General features: G+C 36.9%; 1 protein-coding gene across 1 annotated transcript in view; it reads left to right on the top strand.

The window, feature by feature from the left end:
* Positions 1 to 20,570, top strand: part of VPS37A (VPS37A subunit of ESCRT-I) — a 45,145-nt gene that overhangs the window by 14,579 nt on the left and 9,996 nt on the right. The window contains exons 2-6 of the mRNA XM_007098964.3: positions 5,504 to 5,578; positions 7,458 to 7,572; positions 8,176 to 8,276; positions 17,363 to 17,588; positions 19,499 to 19,569. Of these exons, the coding sequence (XP_007099026.2) occupies positions 5,504 to 5,578; positions 7,458 to 7,572; positions 8,176 to 8,276; positions 17,363 to 17,588; positions 19,499 to 19,569 (588 nt within the window). The remainder of the gene's footprint in view (positions 1 to 5,503; positions 5,579 to 7,457; positions 7,573 to 8,175; positions 8,277 to 17,362; positions 17,589 to 19,498; positions 19,570 to 20,570) is intronic.

Raw genomic sequence — 20,570 nt, 5'->3', positions numbered from 1 at the left:
GAGCCTCTTGTCTGTGCAGACTGACTCATTAACTCTGTACTGGAAACCAATTAGATCCAAGTTCAAATGCAAAGAAGGTGGAGCTCAAAGAGAGGAGCTCACCAAAGGTCCTTGAAGTGCCACGCCTGTGTTTCTTTTTATTTCCACTTGTCCTGGGAAATTCCCTTCTTCGGATCCTGTTGCTGCCACCCAGTCTGTTAAAAGACAAAACCAAGTAAATTTTGAAGATGCAGTTGGCTTCATTAGATGATACATGAATTGGGCAGTATCCCATCCAGCAAATAAGGGGAGCTCCCGGTAGTTGTACAAGATGGAAAGTTTTTATAGGAAGGGTGGTGGAGCAAAGAAGTTATGAGCAAAATAAAAGAAAAGGATTGTACCAGGTAAGGTCACCTTTCCTTGGGGTTAAGAGTAGGGGGTCTAATTAGGTGGATTACCTCATCTTGGAAGTGATAGAGGGGGCCCATGTGACAGATAATCTCATTTAGTGCTGTTCAGAAAATTCCTGACTGGTTAAGACAAATTTCTGAGGAGGTTGAGGCTACAGTCAGGTTAGGTATTAAGACCTAGTGTGGTGACTTAGCCTAAGTGTCTGTATTTTGGGCCTCCCTTTTTCTTTTTAATGAGACCGCGGGGGTGTGAGATTTTCAATGGCAAAGGATGTGAATACTTAGAGCCCCGGTGTTATTTCACACCTGAAGTTTTTCCCGTGGTGTTTCTTCTGTGTAGAGTGTCCACTTTGTTTCCCTGATTCTCTTTCCTAGGTGTTAACTCTTACTTGACTTTTAACTGTAGTTCAGATATTATATTATTTCCCTGAAGACCCTACCACCCCTACCCTTGTTTAGGTTAGGTGCTTTCTTCTGTGTTCCTCTAGCTCTTTGCACCTCTGTTTCATTATCCTGTGTTCCACAGAACACTGTTCAAAGAGTACTGTGAAATACACGTTCCGTGTCAAACAGACTGAGAAAACAAAATCGAGTGCTTTAGAATTTCCCAAAGCCTTTAATATGCTAAAAACGTGTCAGTATTCTCCAAGAAGAGAAGGTAGTATGAAACATTTTCCAAACAGAGCGCTGAACCATTTATTTGAGCTATTTATTTTAAATTTTCAGTTTCTTAATTTTTCATTTTCATGTCAACTGTGTTGTGTGTATGTGAATGCAAGTGTTGTTTTCTTTTGTTACTTTAAGAATATTAATTACAGAAATTTAGAGTCTTCTGTTTGCTCAATTAACTCTGTTTCCTTAAGTTTTTGTATTTTGGGCTTGTTGAGTTTGGTGCCTGCCTTGCATGGTTTTGTTTTGTTTTGTTCAGGCCTCTTTTGAAGTGTTCATTTCTGTATTGGAGATTTCTTGTTGACTTGTTGGTAGATATTGAACTTTGTTTATGATAGCCTGCCTCTGGTGATGAATAAAAAAAGAATGATTTGCTCCAAGATGGGACAAGCTGATATTTGTCTTTGGGCGTTGGAGGCTACCTGGAAGTCAGCACCTTCCTAAGGCACTGCTGCCTCACCGTGTTGTTCTAGATACAGAGATGACTGACTGTTGGTTGGAACAAGCAGGGAAAAGAGAGTGATCTGTCCTACCTTCTGTTCCACACACCTTCCCATTCATTACCCTGGGAAATGTTTCTGCCCTGCCCTCCACACTCTGGGTTTGCATTGACTTTCTTCAAGGGCTTGCAGGACCTTCAGACTACTCCTGCTTTGCATTGGTCTTATTTTGGGGGGTTGTCATTAGTTCCTGTATATACTAACTTTTTCTTGCCTTTTTCCTTATTATCACCCTTTTCCTTAAATCTAATCCCATCTTTTTATCATTTATGGATTCCTCAGAATTTCTTCTCTGCTTACTCTTTGCAAAGCACTGTTACAGCTTTGGGTTTTTTTTAAAGGCTTTTGTGATATTGTCTAGAAATTTAGGTGGGAAAGGGAAGTTGTCTAATCTCTACCATCTTTAAGCATCTGCATCCTTTATTTGCAAGGTTCACTTGTAAACGTTTCTTGATTTACTCAACTCTGGGACATGCATGCTTGAACTGGTCTTTTTTAGTCCCTCGATTTTTTCTTCATGCTGTGTGCCCCTTCAAAGACCACACATATTTCTGTATTTGTTTCTTTGCAAGATGGCGGCTATATGGTAGCTGTTCGATTGAACTAAGTCTTACGAAGTCCAACTGTACACAAAATATAAAGTCCAAAATATAGTCAGAGATAAATGATCGTTTTGTAAAGGAATCTTTTTACCATAACTGGTGCCTATATTGCATTTCAAGGTCTATTTGTTTATAGTTTTAGGGACTATCAAAGAAATGAGGATGCCACTTGATCATACATTCTAGCAGAGTTCTTTGTTGTTTCAGTTTGAAAACCACAGTAATTCACTTGTCTGAGAGAACCTAGAACATAAAAATATTAATGGAAGGTCATTCAAATTTGCTCTTGTAGTGTGATTACAGTATTACTTTAAAATATGTGTGTGTGTTTATATCCAGAATGCTACTACCTGTTAGCTGAAAGATAAGTCTGCAAAGAATGTTTATCAAAGTGTGATTTATAACAGTAAAACCTAGAAACAATCTCAATAATTGATAAAAAGTAGATTAAACATGATAGTAAAACATTATACAGCCATTTAAAAAAAGACAATGTAAAATAGCATTTACTGATTCAAGAAGAGCAAGTTACAAATTGTGTAGACAGTACAGTTGCATTTTACATAAGGCTCTGAATATAGAAAGATTAGGTTATATACCAATGTGTTAGTGGATTGATTTTTATGTTCTCCTTGCTTGTTCTTTTTGTTTTTTCCCAATGAAAATGAATCATTTTTAAAATAAGTTTTTTAAAAGTTATTTAAAATAGCAAAAACTTCAAAAATCACATTTGTGAATATTCAGGGAATGATTCTTCTTTTACTTAAGTAAACAGATATTTGCCATATTGTCTAATGTAGCTAGTGCAGGAGAGGAAAATGGTGTCCTCAACTCTCTCAGGATATCTGGCTGGGTCTGAAAATTAAACTGACAGATTAACAGGAGAAAAGTATATAAGCTTATTTAATAGAAGTTTTACATGAGATGGAAAATTTAAAAAGGAAGTGAAGACCCAAAGAAATAGTTAGACCTGAGTATTTTATGCTAGGTTTGATTAAGAGTGCACAGTAATGGAGGAATATGATGGGTTAAAGAATACGAGGTAATTGTAGTACACAAGGTGGGGGCCAGCTTCGCCAGGCTTCTTTGTTTCTATTCTTCTTGGTGTCCCTTTGTCTTTGGAGGTAAGGATGTTCCTTTCCTCTTGATATAAGAAGGGCATATGTCATATGAGGGTTTTATGATGTTTCAAGGAAGAAGGATGGGGCAGGGAGGAGGTTAGAGTAACATTCCTGCTTCTCATATTTTCTCAAACTCCTTTGGCTGAAAATAATCAAGATGCTGAAGTAGTATGTCCTGAACTCCAACAATTACCATGACTAACTTGTGTTGGAATTTGTTTACTCATAGTTCAGCTTTCACTAATATTACGAGCATTGCTTTCAGTTATCTGTTATACCTCATTTGTGAAGGAAATTTGCCAAAACTTAATAATAATGTCAACACTTTAATCATCAGGACAGTGCATTGAACACTTCTAAGCCATTGAATTAAGTGAAAATTATTTTAATCAAATTAATTTACTTCCTATAAAAATACACTGAAAAACTGACTTAAAACTTCGGTACTATAAATGTAGACAGGCTGCAACTGTGATGCATGTTCAAAACGCATAGTTAATAATAGTTAACATGTATTGAACAATTACGGTATTTTGTGGAGGGCTTTACGTGTATTCTCTCGTTTAATCTAACAAATGTTTTCGGTAGATAGGTACTTTAAACATCCCTGTTTTCCATTTGAGAGATAAGTAGTTTGCATATAGTCCCACAAGTAAATGGTTTAGAGGGAGAATTTGAACCCAGGAAGCCTCACTTTGGAGGTAATGCTTTTAACCATGAAGATGCTCTACTTAGCTTAAAACTGATGGATGCTTTTGTGACCAGCATTCCCTTGAAGCAGTTACACCTTCGGGTCTTAAAATAATATAGAGGAATAGAAAACTGAAGCCATTTAATTGATTATACGGTTTTCCTACAACTGAGGAGGTTGTCAGTATCATAGTGTCCAAACGTGAACCCCAAAGAAAAACCTGTCTAACACTGTTTAAGTCCTAATACTGAATATCTTTTTGAGTCTCTTCTCAGCTGTTTCTTCTTCTCAATTCTAACCCCATTCCATAGGATGTCAGAGTACAGAGCTTTAGTTGAAGCAATCAAAAGAACAAAAAGTAAATTATTATGTAAATGCTAGATCTTTTAGCAGCATTAATGCTTGGAAAAGTTTCATGCCTTTTTGAATATTAAGATTCTTCCTAACTTTAACTCATTAGTACTACTTCACATTTTTCCCTTTGGAAATACTATGAATGTTCATTAGGACTTGAAGTGAGCTTCCAAAAGATTTGGTTGCTAGATTGTAGTTGTAATAATGTGTCCCTACAATTAATAATAAATTAATTCTAAGTATAGAGCATTAAAGTGTAAGGAAATTATATTAGTTGGCAGTTCTATTCTGCTGCTACCAGCAGAAACTCCCAAAATACTGACTTACACAAGATAAAACTTTTTCCTCTCACAAAAAAGAAATTCAGTTGACAATACTGTAGTCATTAAAGACTCAAGCTACTTCTTTGTTTCTGCTCAGCTCTCCCTAGTGTATGACTTCCATTCTCACGGTCACTCATGGTCCAATATGGCTGTTGGAAGTGCAGCTATCAGGTCCAGGCAGGAAGGGCAAATAGACTCTTACTCATTTTTTTTGTCCCCTCTTTTAGATGCTTTCCTAGTAGTTTGACCCTACGACCTCCCTATGTCTATCTTGGAGGTTAAGTCTGTACCAACAACTAGCTGCCAAAAAAGGCTAGAATGTTGCTACTCAAAATAAAATTAGACTTCTCTTACTTAGGAAGAACGGGAGGAAAATGGCCAGCAGTCTGTCATAAGACTGTAGGAGACATCTTATCTAGACTTAAGTTTAAGATATTAAGACCCAGACTTCCCTAGCTGTCTATATAGCTGAATAGTGGCAGAGTTACGATCAGAACCCAGATGTCTTGTTGACCTGTGTTAACCAGAGGATAACAGTTGCTTATAGTAATGATGAATTAGATAAAATTATAGTAAATCAATCTAGTATTAATAGGAGTTTTTCTCTGCTATTTTGCCTCAACATCTATCTGCACTGTATCCACACACACTTGGATATCTCAGAATATTTTGCCTGCTTACTTGATAAATCTTTCTATGATAATTGTTCCCTTAAGATGCGAGTTATATTGGCTGTCTAGATTCTGTGATTAAAATTGATAGTTTTAGTAGGCTCTAAAAACATATAAAATTCTTTTTAACATTAATGGTTTTGTAACTTCAGGTAAACTTTTTTCTCAAATTTTCTCTTACAGTATAGCTGAAATACAGAAAGATGTGGAATACAGGTTGCCATTCACCGTAAACAACCTGACAATTAACATTAATATGTGAGTAGAATTGTATCCTATATTTTTATGTAATAGTGCGTTTAAAAGTCTTTTCATTATTTTGTTTCTTAGTTATTAGACGTAAATTGCTTAAAGTAAACTTGCTTAAACCTTTCCCTTTCTAGTAACTGTAACTTCTAAAAAAGTTAATGCAATTTCGTGAAACAAAAATTTTTTAAAGACATCATTATAATGATATTGCTGTAAGAAAAAACTATACAAGAAGAAAGAAATGCAATGAAAAGATGTAATGATCTTTAGTACTATAATTATTTTTATTGATTTGCACTAAAGTTTTAACTGGAGGTAGGCTGAAAGAAAGAATGATAAGGACAATCAAAGGGATTGTGTATCGAAAACCATTAGAGATCTATTCAGCTTTATATCAAAAACAAGTTAAAATAGTCTAGTTTTCAGCAACAGATACACTACATCAGCCAGAAAAGTTCAAGGCTCAATTTGATCTGCTGATTAAAGAAAAAAAATCAAGTTAAAAATTTTCTTCGTGAGAGAAAAGATTGGACAGGATGATTGCTGAATTCCCCATTTAACCATAAGTGCAGTTATTAGTCTTCAGCATGAAAGTATTAAGTTACTGCTTTCTCAGATTGCAGTAGGGGGCTGGGTGCTGGAGCAGGTGTTTGTGGGTAAGAAGCACTTAACTGGAAGACAAGAAGCATGGCTTATTCATCTTCATATTCTCACCGTCTAGCACAATGCCAGCACAGAAAAGGCCTTGTGAAATCCTAGTTGAATAAGTGAATGAAAGTGTGAACGTATAACAGTCCCAAGCATGATGCTGGCTTATCTTGATATAGAGGAGCTTTTTGAATCCTCACAACAGTCCTGCAAATTGGGCAAATTACAGACACATAGGTAGTGAACAGCATAGTCAGGATTACAAACCCAGATCGGTTGTGCTTCAAAGACCATTCATTGCCTTTTTTACCAAACTACTTTAACGTCTTTATATAAATGAAGTAGTTTTGTCCCCCATATGCTTTAGTAGGAAAAGCCAAAAAGGACCCAGTTTTCTTTTTGACAGTGCTATAAAATAAATAGTTATCTGAGCCAGCAGGCGAACAGAGAGACCGTTTAAAGGGACATATTCTTCCTTGAGAGGTTTGGAAATCAGTATCCATATCCAGTAAAATCCCATTTTTTAAGACTTCGATCTCTGATTTTAAATTTGTGGTAGTTCAGAAAGGTTCAGATTTTCACCTTTTTTTTTTTTTTTTTTTTGTATTGAGAGTTTACTGTTCTTTACTTGAAACCATGTGATTGACCTCAGACTTGGGAGAGATGTGTTAATGGGGACAATTAGAAGAGAACTTTATAGAACCAAGGCATGATGATAGCTACAGTGTTTTAATTGTAGTACTTTGGCTTTTATCTATTCACTCTTTAAAAATTCAGTAGATGGTGAAATAATTCTTGGCAGTATTTCAAAAGTAGGAAAACCACGAGGAAATTATATGGACAGAAACTGTGGTCCAGCTGATAGCCAGACTGGGTTACTGTGGTTCACCTCGTACAAATAGCCTGATCTGACTTTTATCTGAGATTTTACGTAGCTTGGTTTATTGTGTTTGAAAGCAATTAATTGACTTGGTGTAAAGAATATTCTATAACTCAGGGTATCCATATTCCACATTAAGAAGGTTTTACTATATTGAATTACTTTATGATATTGTTGCCAAAGTAGATCCTTTTGTATATTTTCAATCAACAACCATAAGAGAGCACTTACTACTGTGAATAATTAATCCAAATTAAAGTATGAAAATTTAATTTGCTTTTAACTAACTTTGTTTTAGCATTAATGACTATATAACATAACCCTTGTCTTTTTGTTTTTCATCTGTTCTACATTGAACAGATTGCTCCCTCCACAGTTTCCTCAGGAAAAACCAGTGATCAGTGTTTATCCACCAATACGACATCACTTAATGGATAAACAAGGAGTCTATGTTACCTCTCCATTAGTAAACAACGTATGTATACAGTATAATTTATTTCAGAGTAGTATAACAGGTGTATTACTTTTCTGCTGTATATTCAGAAATCTAAAATGCATTTAAAATCTCATTTGGAATCAGTACAATTCCGAGAAAAAAAAGTCACTATATCTAATAGATAATATTGATTTGAAAGTTATTTGTTTTTCTGTGATGAGGACCTGTTGATCTTAGAACTTTGGTTCATAGTAGATCTTCCATAGTTGTCAGGAGGGGATAAAATTCAAATATGCCTCCAAGTTCTTAGGATACATAAATAATTGATTAATGTGAGGAACTGTAACTTATATGTACTCTCAGAATTTATCATTGAACCTTAAAATTATTTTTAAAAGTGTGGAAATATTTTAGCTCCATTATTGGTTAAATAGATTTTTAACCTGATTTATGGTATCGAGTGTATAGGAAAATATTAGAAGTTGTAGATTGCTCATATGGTCATTTGACACAATATCCTTTGTTTTTCATTTACTTCCTGACTTGCAGAAGGGGATTTAAGATTAAGTTTTAGGATGACATTATCCTAATAAGACTGATTCTGAAAGTGATTTTAATCTTCCTGTATACTGTTACTTTCAGTTTACAATGCATTCAGATCTTGGAAAAATTATTCAGAGTCTATTGGATGAGTTTTGGAAGAATCCTCCAGTTTTAGCTCCTTCTTCAACAGCATTTTCATAGTAAGTATATTTGTAACAAAAAACCTATATGTATATATTTATTTTTACTTATTTTTATCGGAGTGCACATAATACAGTTTAAAATTTCAAATGATGTTAAAAGGCAGTTCTCTTTTTTTCCACATTCCCACCTTCGCACAGACAAATTTATACTTTTGAGAGGCAACTGCGTTTTCTTCTTTTAGCTGCTTCTCTAATATTTACCTTCATCTTTCTGAATAACGTAAATATAATATAAACATACATCTCTTAATTCTCTCATTTTAGGTGTATCAGCCTTCTGTTATGATTGATGAGACTTTATCTTTCACAAACGCTTTCCTTCCAGTCTCTCAGTGATTGAGGTCATGATTTTTACTTAAATTTCATGTTTGATATTTTCATTAATTTGATTCTGGAAATACTCCCTGTTGCTAAGTCATGTACTTGGTCATGATTACATTTCTTTTATGGTACAACTTTTTGCTTTTTTTTTGGAGATGATAATTCTGTGTTTCCATTGGTTATTTTATCTTTTTAATTTTCCACATCTTTCAGCAGCTTTGAAAAATACCTTTCAAATCGTTTTTACACATCATCAAACCTTGACAACATGTATTTTCCTTGTGAATCTGCAGTTTGATTAGAGACTACTAGAGACAGCTCGTCTTTGTTTCATCTTTTGCATTAACTGTTGTGGTTGCAAATCCAGGGATTGAAATACTCTGAAGGCTCACTTAATTTTCACATCTGGCAGTTAAAGTCAGTCACAAAGTCCCATCCAGGTTCAAAGGGGAGGGGACTAGACTCCCATCTCTTGATAGAGTGGCAAAGGTCAAGAAATCTATCTGTAGATGTTTTGAAAATACAAAATGCCACAGTTCTTCTGGCAACAAGAATTTACTTCTCTCCTATATGCAAAAATGTATGCAGTCCCTTACAACCAGTGGGACATAAAGCCTGGTATTGTAAAAATCTGTGCTCTGTTCTGGGAGAACCCAGAGGTCCTTAGGAAGCTGAGTTCCGGCCTTTAAAGAGGCAACACTCCAAACATCCTGAACAGAAACAGCACAGATTCAGCAATTTGAAAAATGCCTGGGGCACACAGAAGGTAGAGTGATTTACTCATCACAGAGTTTGTCCAGAGAAACAGGGATCTCAGGACCCCCCCACCCCCGCCCCACTTAGGAAAAAAGGAGCTAGCACATGTCTTTTCTCTGCCCGTCCCCTCAGCTTAAACACAGCTGTGGGAACCAGTGTGGCACCAACACTTGCTATGTAACTTGCTTATGCCAGGGCCTGCCGCCCCATGCTTCATTGGATATGCCCTCACCAGTCACACTTGCTTCAGTCCCCAGCACTGTGAGTTCCCTCCCCCAGAAGACCTGCACAGCCCTTGCCAGCACCCCAATACACAAAAGCCTAAGGCATTTGCTGCAAAAGCCTAAAGCAAAACATGTTAAAAGTGCCTGCCCTGCCCAAGCACTCTATGCAGGTCCACTTAGGCCATCTCAGTCCCCACAGCAGAGGCTCCAGGTCTTATTTAGCAGGCAGACCAGTGCACTTCACTCCCCTGGGACCAAACACTACCCACAGCAGACCAAGAAAGCCACTGCAGAAAACTGGACTGAAGGGAAAAGTGGCAGGAACATAACGGGGCACACACAACACACAGAGGCACGCCCCGCCCCCGCCCCCCCCCCCCCCCCCCCGCCCAAGTGCCAGGTCCTGAGGAACAGGAGGCACTGCACTGCACTGCAAGACACTGCAGGATCTCGTGGATGTAGCTGGCCTTCCTAGCACACGGAGAGTTAGACAAAATGAGGAGACAGAGAAATATGAATGAAATGAAAGAACAAGACCAAACCACAGCAGGAAACCTAAGTAAAACAGATATGAGTAGTAGGCATGTTAGAGAATTTGAAGTATTGATCGTGAAGATACTTGCTGGCCTTGAGAAGAGTGGAGGACATCAGACCCTTAACAAAGAGATAAAAAAGAACCACTGAGAGATGAACACAATAAGTGAAATTAAAAATGGACTTATTGGAATATATAACGAGATAGATGAAGCAGAAGAACAAATTAATGATCTAGAAGAAAGAGTAATGGAAAGTAACCAAGCTGAACAAATGAAAGAAAAAAAATTGATGCAAATTGGGACTACTCTTAGGGAACTCAATGACTGTCAAGTATAAGAATATTCACGTTGTAGAGATTCCAGAAGAAAAGGGGGGGGGGGGAGACAAAATTTATTTGAAGAAATAATAGCTGAAAACTTCCCTAATCTGCAGAAGGAAACAGACTTCCAGACCCAGGAAGCATAGAGATCCCCTCTAAAAATCAACTCAAGGAGATCCATACCAAGACATAGTAATTAAAATGGCAGAAAGTAGTGAGAAAGAGATAATAATGTTAAAAGCAGCAAAAGAAAAGAAGACAGTTGCATACTAAGGAAAACCCATAAGGGTATCAGTGGATTTTTCAGCAGAAACCTTGTAGGCCAGAGGGAGCGGCATGATATATTCAAAGTGCTGAAAGGGAAAAATCTGCAGCCATGAATACTTTATCCAGCAAGTCTATCATTCAGTATAGTAGGAGAAATAGTTTCTCAAACAAACAAGAACGAAAGTAATTCATGACTATTCAACCAGCCCTACAAAAAATATTAAAAGGAACCCTCTGAGTGGAAAAGAAAGACTACAAATACGAAAAATAAGTATATTTGTAAAAATCAGTCAAGGGATCACAAAAGGATGTAAAATATGATACCATATACCTAAAACGTGGGGGAGAGGAGTAAGTGGGTTCAAACATCAGCAACCATCAACTTAATACAGACTCCTATATCCAGAAGATGTCCTTTAAACCTATGCTTTGTATAACCACAAATTAAGAACCAGTAATAGATGGGGTGCCTGGATGGCTCAGTCTGTTAAGCTTCCAACTCTTGATTTTGGCTCAGGTTGTGATCTGTTGGTAGGTGGGATTGAGCCTTGTATTGGGCCTCAAGCTGACAGCATGGAGCATGCTTGGGATTCTCTCTCTCTATCCCTCAACCCTATCTCAAAATAAATATTAAAAAGAAAGTAGTGAGCAAAGAATAAGGAGAAAGGAATCCAAGCATATCACAAAAAAAAAAAACAAAAAACAACCCAGCAAACCAGGAAACAGCAAGACAAGAAAGGATCAGAGAAAAACAATAGACACTACTACAAAACAAGTAACAGAATAGCAATAAATACATATACAGTTGACACTTACTTTGAATGTAAATGGACTAACTACCCCAAGAAACATAGGCTGACAGAATGGATAAAAACACAAGACTCATGTATCTGCTGCCTCTAAGAGTCTCATTTCAGCCCTAAAGACACCAACAAGGGTGTCTCGGTGGCTCAGTTGGTTAAGCGTCTGACCTCAGCTCAGGTCATGATCTCACGGTCCGTGAGTTCAAGCCCCGCATCGGGCTCTGTGCTGACAGCTCAGAGCCTGGAGCCTGCTTTGGATTCTGTGTCTCCCTCTCTCTGACCCTCCCCCATTCATACTCTGTCTCTCTCTGTCTCAAAAATAAACATTAAAAAAGTAATTTAAAGACACCAACAGATTGAAAGTGAGGGGTTGGAGAAACATTTATCTTGCAAATGGAGGTCAAAAGAAAGCTGGAGTAGCAATACTTATATTGGACAAAATAGACATTAAAACAAAGACTGTAACAGATAAAGAAGGTCCTATATCATAATAAAGGGGACTTTCCAACAAGAGGCTATAACAGTTATAAGTGTTTATGGACCCAACATGGAAGCACCCAAATCATAACAGTTAACAACAAACAAAAAGGAACTAAATGATACTAGTACAGTAATAGTGGGGGACTTAACACCCCACTAAAATCAATGGACATATCATCCATAGAAAATCAAAGAAACTGTGGCTTTGAATGACACACTATGCCAGATGAATTTAACAGATAGATACATTGCATCCTAAAGCAGGAAAATACATATTATTTTCAAGTACACATGAAACATTCTCTAGACTAGAACACATATTAGACCACAAAACAAGTCTCAACAAATTTGAAAAGATTGAACTGATAACATGCCTCTTTTCAGACCACAATGCTGTGAAACTAGAAGTCAACCACAAAAAAAAGGTCTGGAAAAAGTACAAATACATGGAAGTTAAATAACATGCTACTAAACAATGAATGGGTCAAATAAGAAATCAAAGAAGAAATTAAAAATTACATAGAAACAAATGAAAATGAAAACATAATGATGTAAAGTCTTCGGGATGCAGCAAAAGTGGTTCTAAGAGCGAAGATTATAGCAGTACAGATTGCCACAAGAAGGAAGAAAAATCTCAAACAACTTAACATTATATTTAATGAAGCTAAAAAAAAAAAAAAAGAATTAAGTAAACCCAAAACCAGAAGAAAGAAGTAAATAATAAAGATTAGCACAGAAGTGAATAATACAGAAACTAAAACAAACAAAAACCAGTAGAAAAGATCAATGAAACCAGGACCAAGAGCTGGGTCTTTGGAAAAAATCAATAAAATTGATAAACCTCTTGCCAGACTTATCAAAAAAAAGAGAAAGAACCCAAATAAACAAAATAACAAATGAGTGAAATACAAACAATTGTAAGAGAATATTATGAAAAATTATTTGCCAACAAATTGGGACAACCTAGAAGAAATGGATGAATTCCTAGAAACATATAACCTACAAAAACTGAAACAGGAAGAGACAGACAATTTGAACAGATGAATTACTAGCAAGGAAATTGAATCAGTAATGAAAAAACTCAACATAACAAAAATCTAGGACCAGTTGACTTCACAGGCAAATTCTACAAAACATTTAAAGAAGAGTTAATAACTATTCTTCTCAAACTATTCCACAAAATACATGAGGAAGGAAAACTTCCAAATTTATTCTCTGAGGCAGCATTAGGCTGATCAGAAAACCAGAAAAAAGACACCACAAAAAAGTGAACTAACCTCTGAAGAACATAGATGCAAAAATCCTTAATAAAATGCTACTAGCTAACCAAATCCAACAATACATTAAAAAATCATTCACCACGATCAAGTGGCATTATTCCTGGGATGGAAGGGTGGTTCAATATTTAAAACTCCACCAATATGGTACATCATATCACTGAGAGGAAGGATAAAAAATGATATGATCATTTCAGTAGGTGTAGAAAAATAATTTGACAAAGCACAACATCCATACATGATAAAAAAATTCTAAACAAAGTAGATTTAGAGAGAACATACCACGAAATATAAAGGCCATATATGAAAAGCCCCCAACTAATAGCATACTCGGTAGTGGAAAACTGAGAGCTTTTCCCTTAAAATGAGGAAAGGATGTCCTGTCACTAATTTTATTTAATAAACATAGTATTGGAAACGCTAGCCACAGCAATCAGACAAGAAAAATAAATAATATGCATTTAAATTGTTAAGTATTTTGTAAATGTCACTACAATATGCCTTGTTGATGGTCAATTCTTGTTGAATCTAATGGGAGTTCTCTGTTCTTCTTGGAATTTGAGGTCTGTGCCCTTTATTAGATTGGGAAAGTTTTCCACTCTAGTTTTCTCACATATATCTTCTGCCCCTTTTTCTCTCTCTCTTCATCTTCTGGGACTCCTATGATATAAACGTTATTCCTTTTTAATAAGTCGTCGAGTTCTCTAAGTTTTATGTTACGATATTTTGCCCATTTTCCCTCTTTTTTGCCTCATTGTTTTCTGTAATTTTATCTTCTATATCACTGATTCACTGCTCTGCTTCGTATATCACAGCATCCATTCATTATTTCATTTCGGTTTTAGCATTTTTAATTTTCCCTGACTAGAGTTTTGTTCTTTTATTTTTTTCAGAAAGGGATTCTCTGGTGTCTTCTATACTTTTGTCAACCCCAGCTAGTGTTCTTATAATCATGGTTTAAAATTCTAGTTCAGACATCTTACTTACATCTGTGTTGATTAAATCCCTGGCCATCATTTCTTCCTGTTCTTTATTTTGGGGTGAATTCCTCTGTCTTGTCATTTTAGGAGAAGAAAAACAATAAAATAAAAAGTAAAAATTAAAAAAATATTAACAAAACAAAATCAAATAAAGGAAGCCAATGCCAGGTACGTTTCATTCTGTTTTTTGAAAGAAGCTTGATAGAAAAGAGAAAAAAGAGAAAGGAAAAAAAAAGTTTAAAAAATTTTTTAAATATTAAAATGGAATAAAATAAAGTAGTATCAAAATTTTCAAGAGAAAATAGAACTCTTTTTACCCGCGAAAGAGAAAAAAAAAAATGAAAGAAAAAAGAAAACAACAGAGGCAAAAACAGAAGCAAAGAAAAGGAACAGTAGACCAAGCAGTTTGAAGGGATTTGTGCTGCTCTTCTGGGGCATGTGCCTGGAGACTACAAATGGGTGGGGTTTGGTGTAACGGCTCCATTGTCCATTTGGTGGCACTGCTCAGCTCATAAGTGTGTATGCGTGTGCGCTAAAGGTGGAAATGGCTTCACCCAGCTCTTTGGTCTCTGGCATGGGCATTTTGTGCCCTTACAGACACACATTCAAGCACCGCTCCTTTGCCTCAGGTTTCCGTCCACTCCCCGCCTTTACCCTGTCTGTGTCCAAGCTGTCTCCTTCTAGAGTTTTATCTCACATGGGACTGCATTTCAAAACCCACACTTCAGAGACCCTCCCTACTTGGACCCATGCTGATTCTCTGGGGGAAGGGTCTCATCGAGCAATGGCCAGGTGCCATCTTGTCCCAGAAAACATTTGCCCGATCACGCAGTGGCAGAGGCTCAGAGTTTACGGTAAATCACAACACACAGCTGGCGCCAGGTTTTGCTGCACTCTGGCATCTCTGTTCCAATATCAGTAAATGTGGCAGCACTCTGGGGTCTGCTGGGACTTTTGCCCTCGGCGAAAACGTATGGCAGTATGCAGTTCATTGTAGGTAGGGCAACTGCTTCTCCCTGTGTGGCACGCGGAACCCTCAGACCCCACTGCCTGCTCCTGGGGATTGGTCCTGCTTCCTCACCAGGGCACCTCCAGGCCCTGAGCTCCGAAACTTCAGACTCTGTGCTCCACTGTTTCTAGAATCCTGGCCCTATTGTAAGCCTCTCCTTTCTCCCCGTCAGTGGCTTTGAGGAACAGGTTTCTTGTGCAGTCTCTGTGAGTGCTTTCACTCTTTATTTCTCTCTTTCTCTCCAGCTGTTTTCTTCCTTCATTTCAGCGCGCTGCACTCTTCTTTCTCTTTGTCTCTGTCCTTTCTGCGCGAATATGGTTCCCTACCCTGTATGGCCCCATGGTTTTTCTCTCCCCCAATTCACCTCTCTGTACCATGTACCTGCCAAGTTCTCTGGCTCACATTACACAGATTGTTGGATTAATCCTCAGATCATTTTCCTAGGTGTTCAAAATTGTTTGATGCTGATCTGTGTTTCAGGGATGAGACAAGTTCAAAGTCTCCATACAACTCTTCCATCTTAACTCTCTATCTAGATTTCACCTAATTGTTAAAAGGCCTTAGGATTTTTTTTTGAATGGTGATTTAAAATCACCTGCTGCATTAGCCCCCAACAGGAGAGTCAACTTGTCCTTTGGACCTTTGAAGCCAGGCATCAACTTCAACTTCTTTTCTCTACCTTAGAAGGTCGTAGATGGCATTTTCTTCCAACAGAAAGCTGTTTTGTCTGCATTGAAAATCCATTCTTTGGTGTAGCCACCTGTATTAGTTATTTTCCATCGTCTCAGGAACTTGCTGCAGCTTCTACATCAGCACTTCCTGCTTCACCCTGCATTTCTGTGTTACGAAGAAGGCTTCTTTCCTTAAACCTCACGATCCAAAATCTGCCGAGTTCCCACTTTTCTAATCCAGTTTCCTCACCTCTCTCAGCCTTCGTAGAACTGAAGAGCATTAGGGCCTTCCTCTGGGTTAGGCTTTGGCTTAACGGAATGTTACGTCTGGTTTGACCTTCTGTATAAACCATTAACATTTTCTCCACGTCTGCATTAAGTCTGTTTCATTTTCTTTTCATTTGTGTGTCACTGGAATAGGACTTTTAATTTCTGTCAAGAACCTTTCCTTTCCATTCACAACTTGGCTGTTTGGCCCAAGAGGCCTAGCTTTTTGCCTGTCTTGGCTTTTGATACACCTTCCTCACCACGCTCAATCGTTTCTAGGTTTTGATTTAAAGTAAAAGACCTGTGGCTCTCATTTGAACACTTAAGAGGCCATTGTAGGATTATTAATTGGCCTAATTTCAATATTACATCTCAGGGAAGAGGGACACAGATGGGGACCAGCCTGCCAGTGGCACAGTCAGAGCACACACATTTATCAGTTAAGTTCATTGTCTTACACGGGTGCACTTCACGGCACCCCAAGACAGTTACCATAGTAACATCAAAGATCACTGATCACAGATCACCATAACAAAAATAATAATGAAAAAGTTTGAAATATTGCAAGGATTATGACAATGTGGTGCCAACGTATGAAATGAGCAGATGCTGTTAGGAAAATAGTGCCACTAGACTTACTTCGATGCATGGTTGTCGTGAACACTGTTTTTTAAAAGGTACAGTATCTGTGAAGCGCAATAAAATGAGTTATGTTTTATATTTGTTTTTAGCAGTTCTTCTCTGCACTTAACTATTTTCCTTTGAAATCTTTTAGAAAAGCAGTCATATTTTTCCAGATAAAATGAGAGCTACAATCCAAGCAACCTGTCTTGAATACGTTTTCTGGGTTAAACGTCCTCCATTCTTCTTATGAAGATAGTGATTAATGCTAACGGAATGCTCAAAACTCAAAAAGAGCCTGTCTGTTCACTTCTTCTCTGACTGGTTGAATATTATGTTTTCTAAAACATTGTGCTTTTTCATGGAAACCACATTTATTGGGGTGGCGTCATATTTTATCAGTTTATATAATATTTTAAGTCAGTTCTATGATTATAGTAACAAGATTCTATCTCTGTTGCATGGCCATTGTTATTTAGAACCATGTGGGAATAGTTTTATAGGTTTACCCCTAATGTCTAATCTAATGTTTTTTCTGTCTTTCTTTTTAGCCTATACAGTAATCCAAGTGGGATGCCTCCTTACGCATCTCAGGGTTTTCCATTTCTTCCTCCATATCCGCCACAAGAAGCTAACAGGACTATCACTTCTTTGTCTGTTGCTGACACTATTTCTTCTTCAACAACAAGTTACACAACAGCCAAACCCGCTGCTCCTTCTTTTGGCGTCCTTTCAAATCTGCCATTACCTGTTCCCACAACAGACACTTCAGCACCGGTGGGTATCTTCAGTTTTCTAGACATTTTGTATCCTTGAGATCGTCCAGTCAAGAAATATTTATCATATGCCTTCTTGTGGCAGCCACTAAGTAAAGCACAAAAGATAAAAGATTAAATCGCATTTTCAGCTCCAGTAACAAACTCAGAAGTGACCAGCAAATTATCAAATAATTGCAAATATGAAACTTCCAGTAGAGTAGAAGAGGTAGTTTGGAATTACGGTGAAGATACAGTACTCCTAGAAACTGAGGTAGACCTAGAAGCGATGCTTTTATAAAAAATGTGTTTCTGCTTTTTCACCACTTTGTCCTTAGTGCCTCAAACCACCCCTGATACACAGAGTAGGTGCTCAATTAAAATGGGGCAGATAAGTGAATGTATTTGTTTATGTTTGAGGCCAGATTTTGACAGATGGTAATGAATTTGTCAGAACGAGAGGGGTTATGTAAAGTTTTCTGTGAAAAGGCAGTAGTACTGACAAAGTCTTGGAGGCATAAACCAAATTGCATTCTTGTGAAACTGCATTTAATAGATCTCTAGCTGTCACAGAGGAAATAGACATGAAGTGATCATGAAAGAGAAGTAGGTCTCAGACTGGAGGGTCTGCTCTCTACCTTGCTAAGGGCTTCAAGTGTCTCACTGGTTTAAAAAAATTGTTCTTAAATTAAGTGGTAACTGGGAGCGCCTGGGTGGCTCGGTGAGTTGAACGTCCGACTTCGGCTCAGGTCATGATCTCGCAGCTCGTGAGTTCGAGCCCCGCATTGGGCTCTGTGCTGACAGCTCGGAGCCTGGAGCCTGCTTCGGATTCTCTCTCCCTCTCTCTCTGCCCCTAACCCACATGCATTCTGTCTCTGTCTCTCTCAAAACTAAATAAACATTAGAAAAAAAAATTAAGTGGTACCTGTTACCATGTGGGATGTTATTGAGAGATTATGTGAATAAAACATATAAAATGATTTAAAAACCTTCATTTTAACCTTCAGTGAGTCTCGCCCATAGTAATACTCAAATATTGTAGAACCTTATTCAACTGTACTAGTTGTGGTGTTTGTAAATAATTAAGAATATAGACCCAAGTGGACTTTGTTTTTCTGATACCTTTCATCATTATATTAATGAATATTAGGAACAAGTATTATGAATATCATGAAAATTATTATAATTAGTATTAACAAAATTACAAGAGAACTTTCCAAGGATCCTCAATTTTAAAAAGTTGTTTTAATTTAAACAACGGATTGCCTATTATCTCCCCTACTGTCTTGTGGAACTTAGTTATGCAACTATTTAGACTTTTGCCAATTTACTAAATTTTGTTTATATTCAGTGTCTTTCAGATGAGACAAATGTATTCTTATGTAGCAGTGAAATCCACAGATAATTCTCTGCACTTGTTACAGATACAGTTAAAAGTTTTATTTAGCAGTCATATACTTGCCCAGGAAAGAGCTACTCACATGATCCCACGAAAGAAAAAAAAAATTAACCCTATATATACAAGGTATGCTGAAAAATAAGAAAATAAAGAAAGAAGGGGAGGGCACGTGGGTGACTCAGTCGGTTAAAGGTCCAGCTTTGGCTCAGGTCATGATCTCCCAGTTCATGAATTCAAGCTCTGCATCAGGCTCTGTGCTGACAGAGCAGAGCCTGCTTAGGATTCTCTCTCGCGCCCTCTCTCTCTCTGCCTCTTGCTCCCCTCTGCCCACATTCTTTCTCTCTCTCAAAATAAATAAACTTTAAAAAAAAAAAAAAAAGGGAGGGGGAAAAATAAGGACAATGTAAAGTGCGAAGATGAGAAGATGAAGGTGATAATTGTAAGATGTGATCCATTAAAAATTACATTTATAAGTAAATAGGAGCAGTCAAAAAAGATGGCTAAAGTTTAATACCATTTCAAACTCTCTTTAGATAAGCCAAAATGGTTTTGGTTACAAGATGCCGGACGTCCCTGATGCATTTCCAGAACTCTCAGAACTAAGGTAAAAATCTTGGGAGAGTGACGTTAGTATTCATTGTCTATTTGACCAGATCATCATGGTCATATCCATGTTAAAGAAAAAGGGTTTTTTGGGTTGTTTTTATCTTCACTATTTCTGTATTGTGGTTGTCTTAGTGGGAAAGTTTTATAAATCACTTTTATGTCTTGTAGTTTGAATTTATTGACTATGTACCCAGGGATTTTTCTAGATACTGGGAATGATATAATAGTTTCCAGGATAACAATGTCCTTTCTCTTTTGTGGCTTACGTTATTGTGAAAATTATTTCTCAGTACATTATCTCCAGCGATTTCAAATATTTCTTGGCCTATTTTAGACCTTCTCATTGTTCCTTTTGTAGGTAGAACTTTGTACATAGAGAAACATATTAATGTTCTCATAAAGTAATAGCACAGTGTTTTTACAAGCCAAATTGTATTCAAATTGATGGGAAATAAATTTGTAGTATTCAAGTTTAAGGTCCTATTTTTCATGGAACACTGCTTCTCTCAGACACTTCATGAAAAATTGTTTTGTGGCCACTCAACTTTGGGAAACGTTACATCCTTTATACCGCATTGAAGATTTATAATACGTATAAGGCTGTTATTACTAATGCTTCTGAATGTAATTAAAAATCTGTTTTTGTAGTTTTTTTTGTCTTTGGGATATCTCTTACCAGGGATGTACAGCCAGATACCCATGAGAAATCCTACAGTTAAAAAAAAAAAAAATGTTTACCATAATTGACTCAGTGTTTCAGTCATTTTTAGCAAGTAGTGATTTATTATTTTCTGCTGATAATAGTGAAGATTTATATTATATTCCATACATGTTAAGGTTTTCTAAGCACTGTAATGTTTGCAGCAACCCCATAAAGTAGGTACTGTTATTCTTACCATGTTATAAAGGATTCTTTTTTTTCTTCTTTTAAAAAAAATTATTATGAAAATGTCACAAATACAAAAAGGTGAACCTCTTTGCTTGTCTTGCATCGTATAC

This window comes from Panthera tigris, chromosome B1 (genome assembly GCF_018350195.1).
Source record: "Panthera tigris isolate Pti1 chromosome B1, P.tigris_Pti1_mat1.1, whole genome shotgun sequence".
In the NCBI taxonomy this organism is placed as follows: Eukaryota; Metazoa; Chordata; class Mammalia; order Carnivora; family Felidae; genus Panthera; species Panthera tigris.
This window is presented reverse-complemented; position numbering and strand designations above follow the sequence as displayed.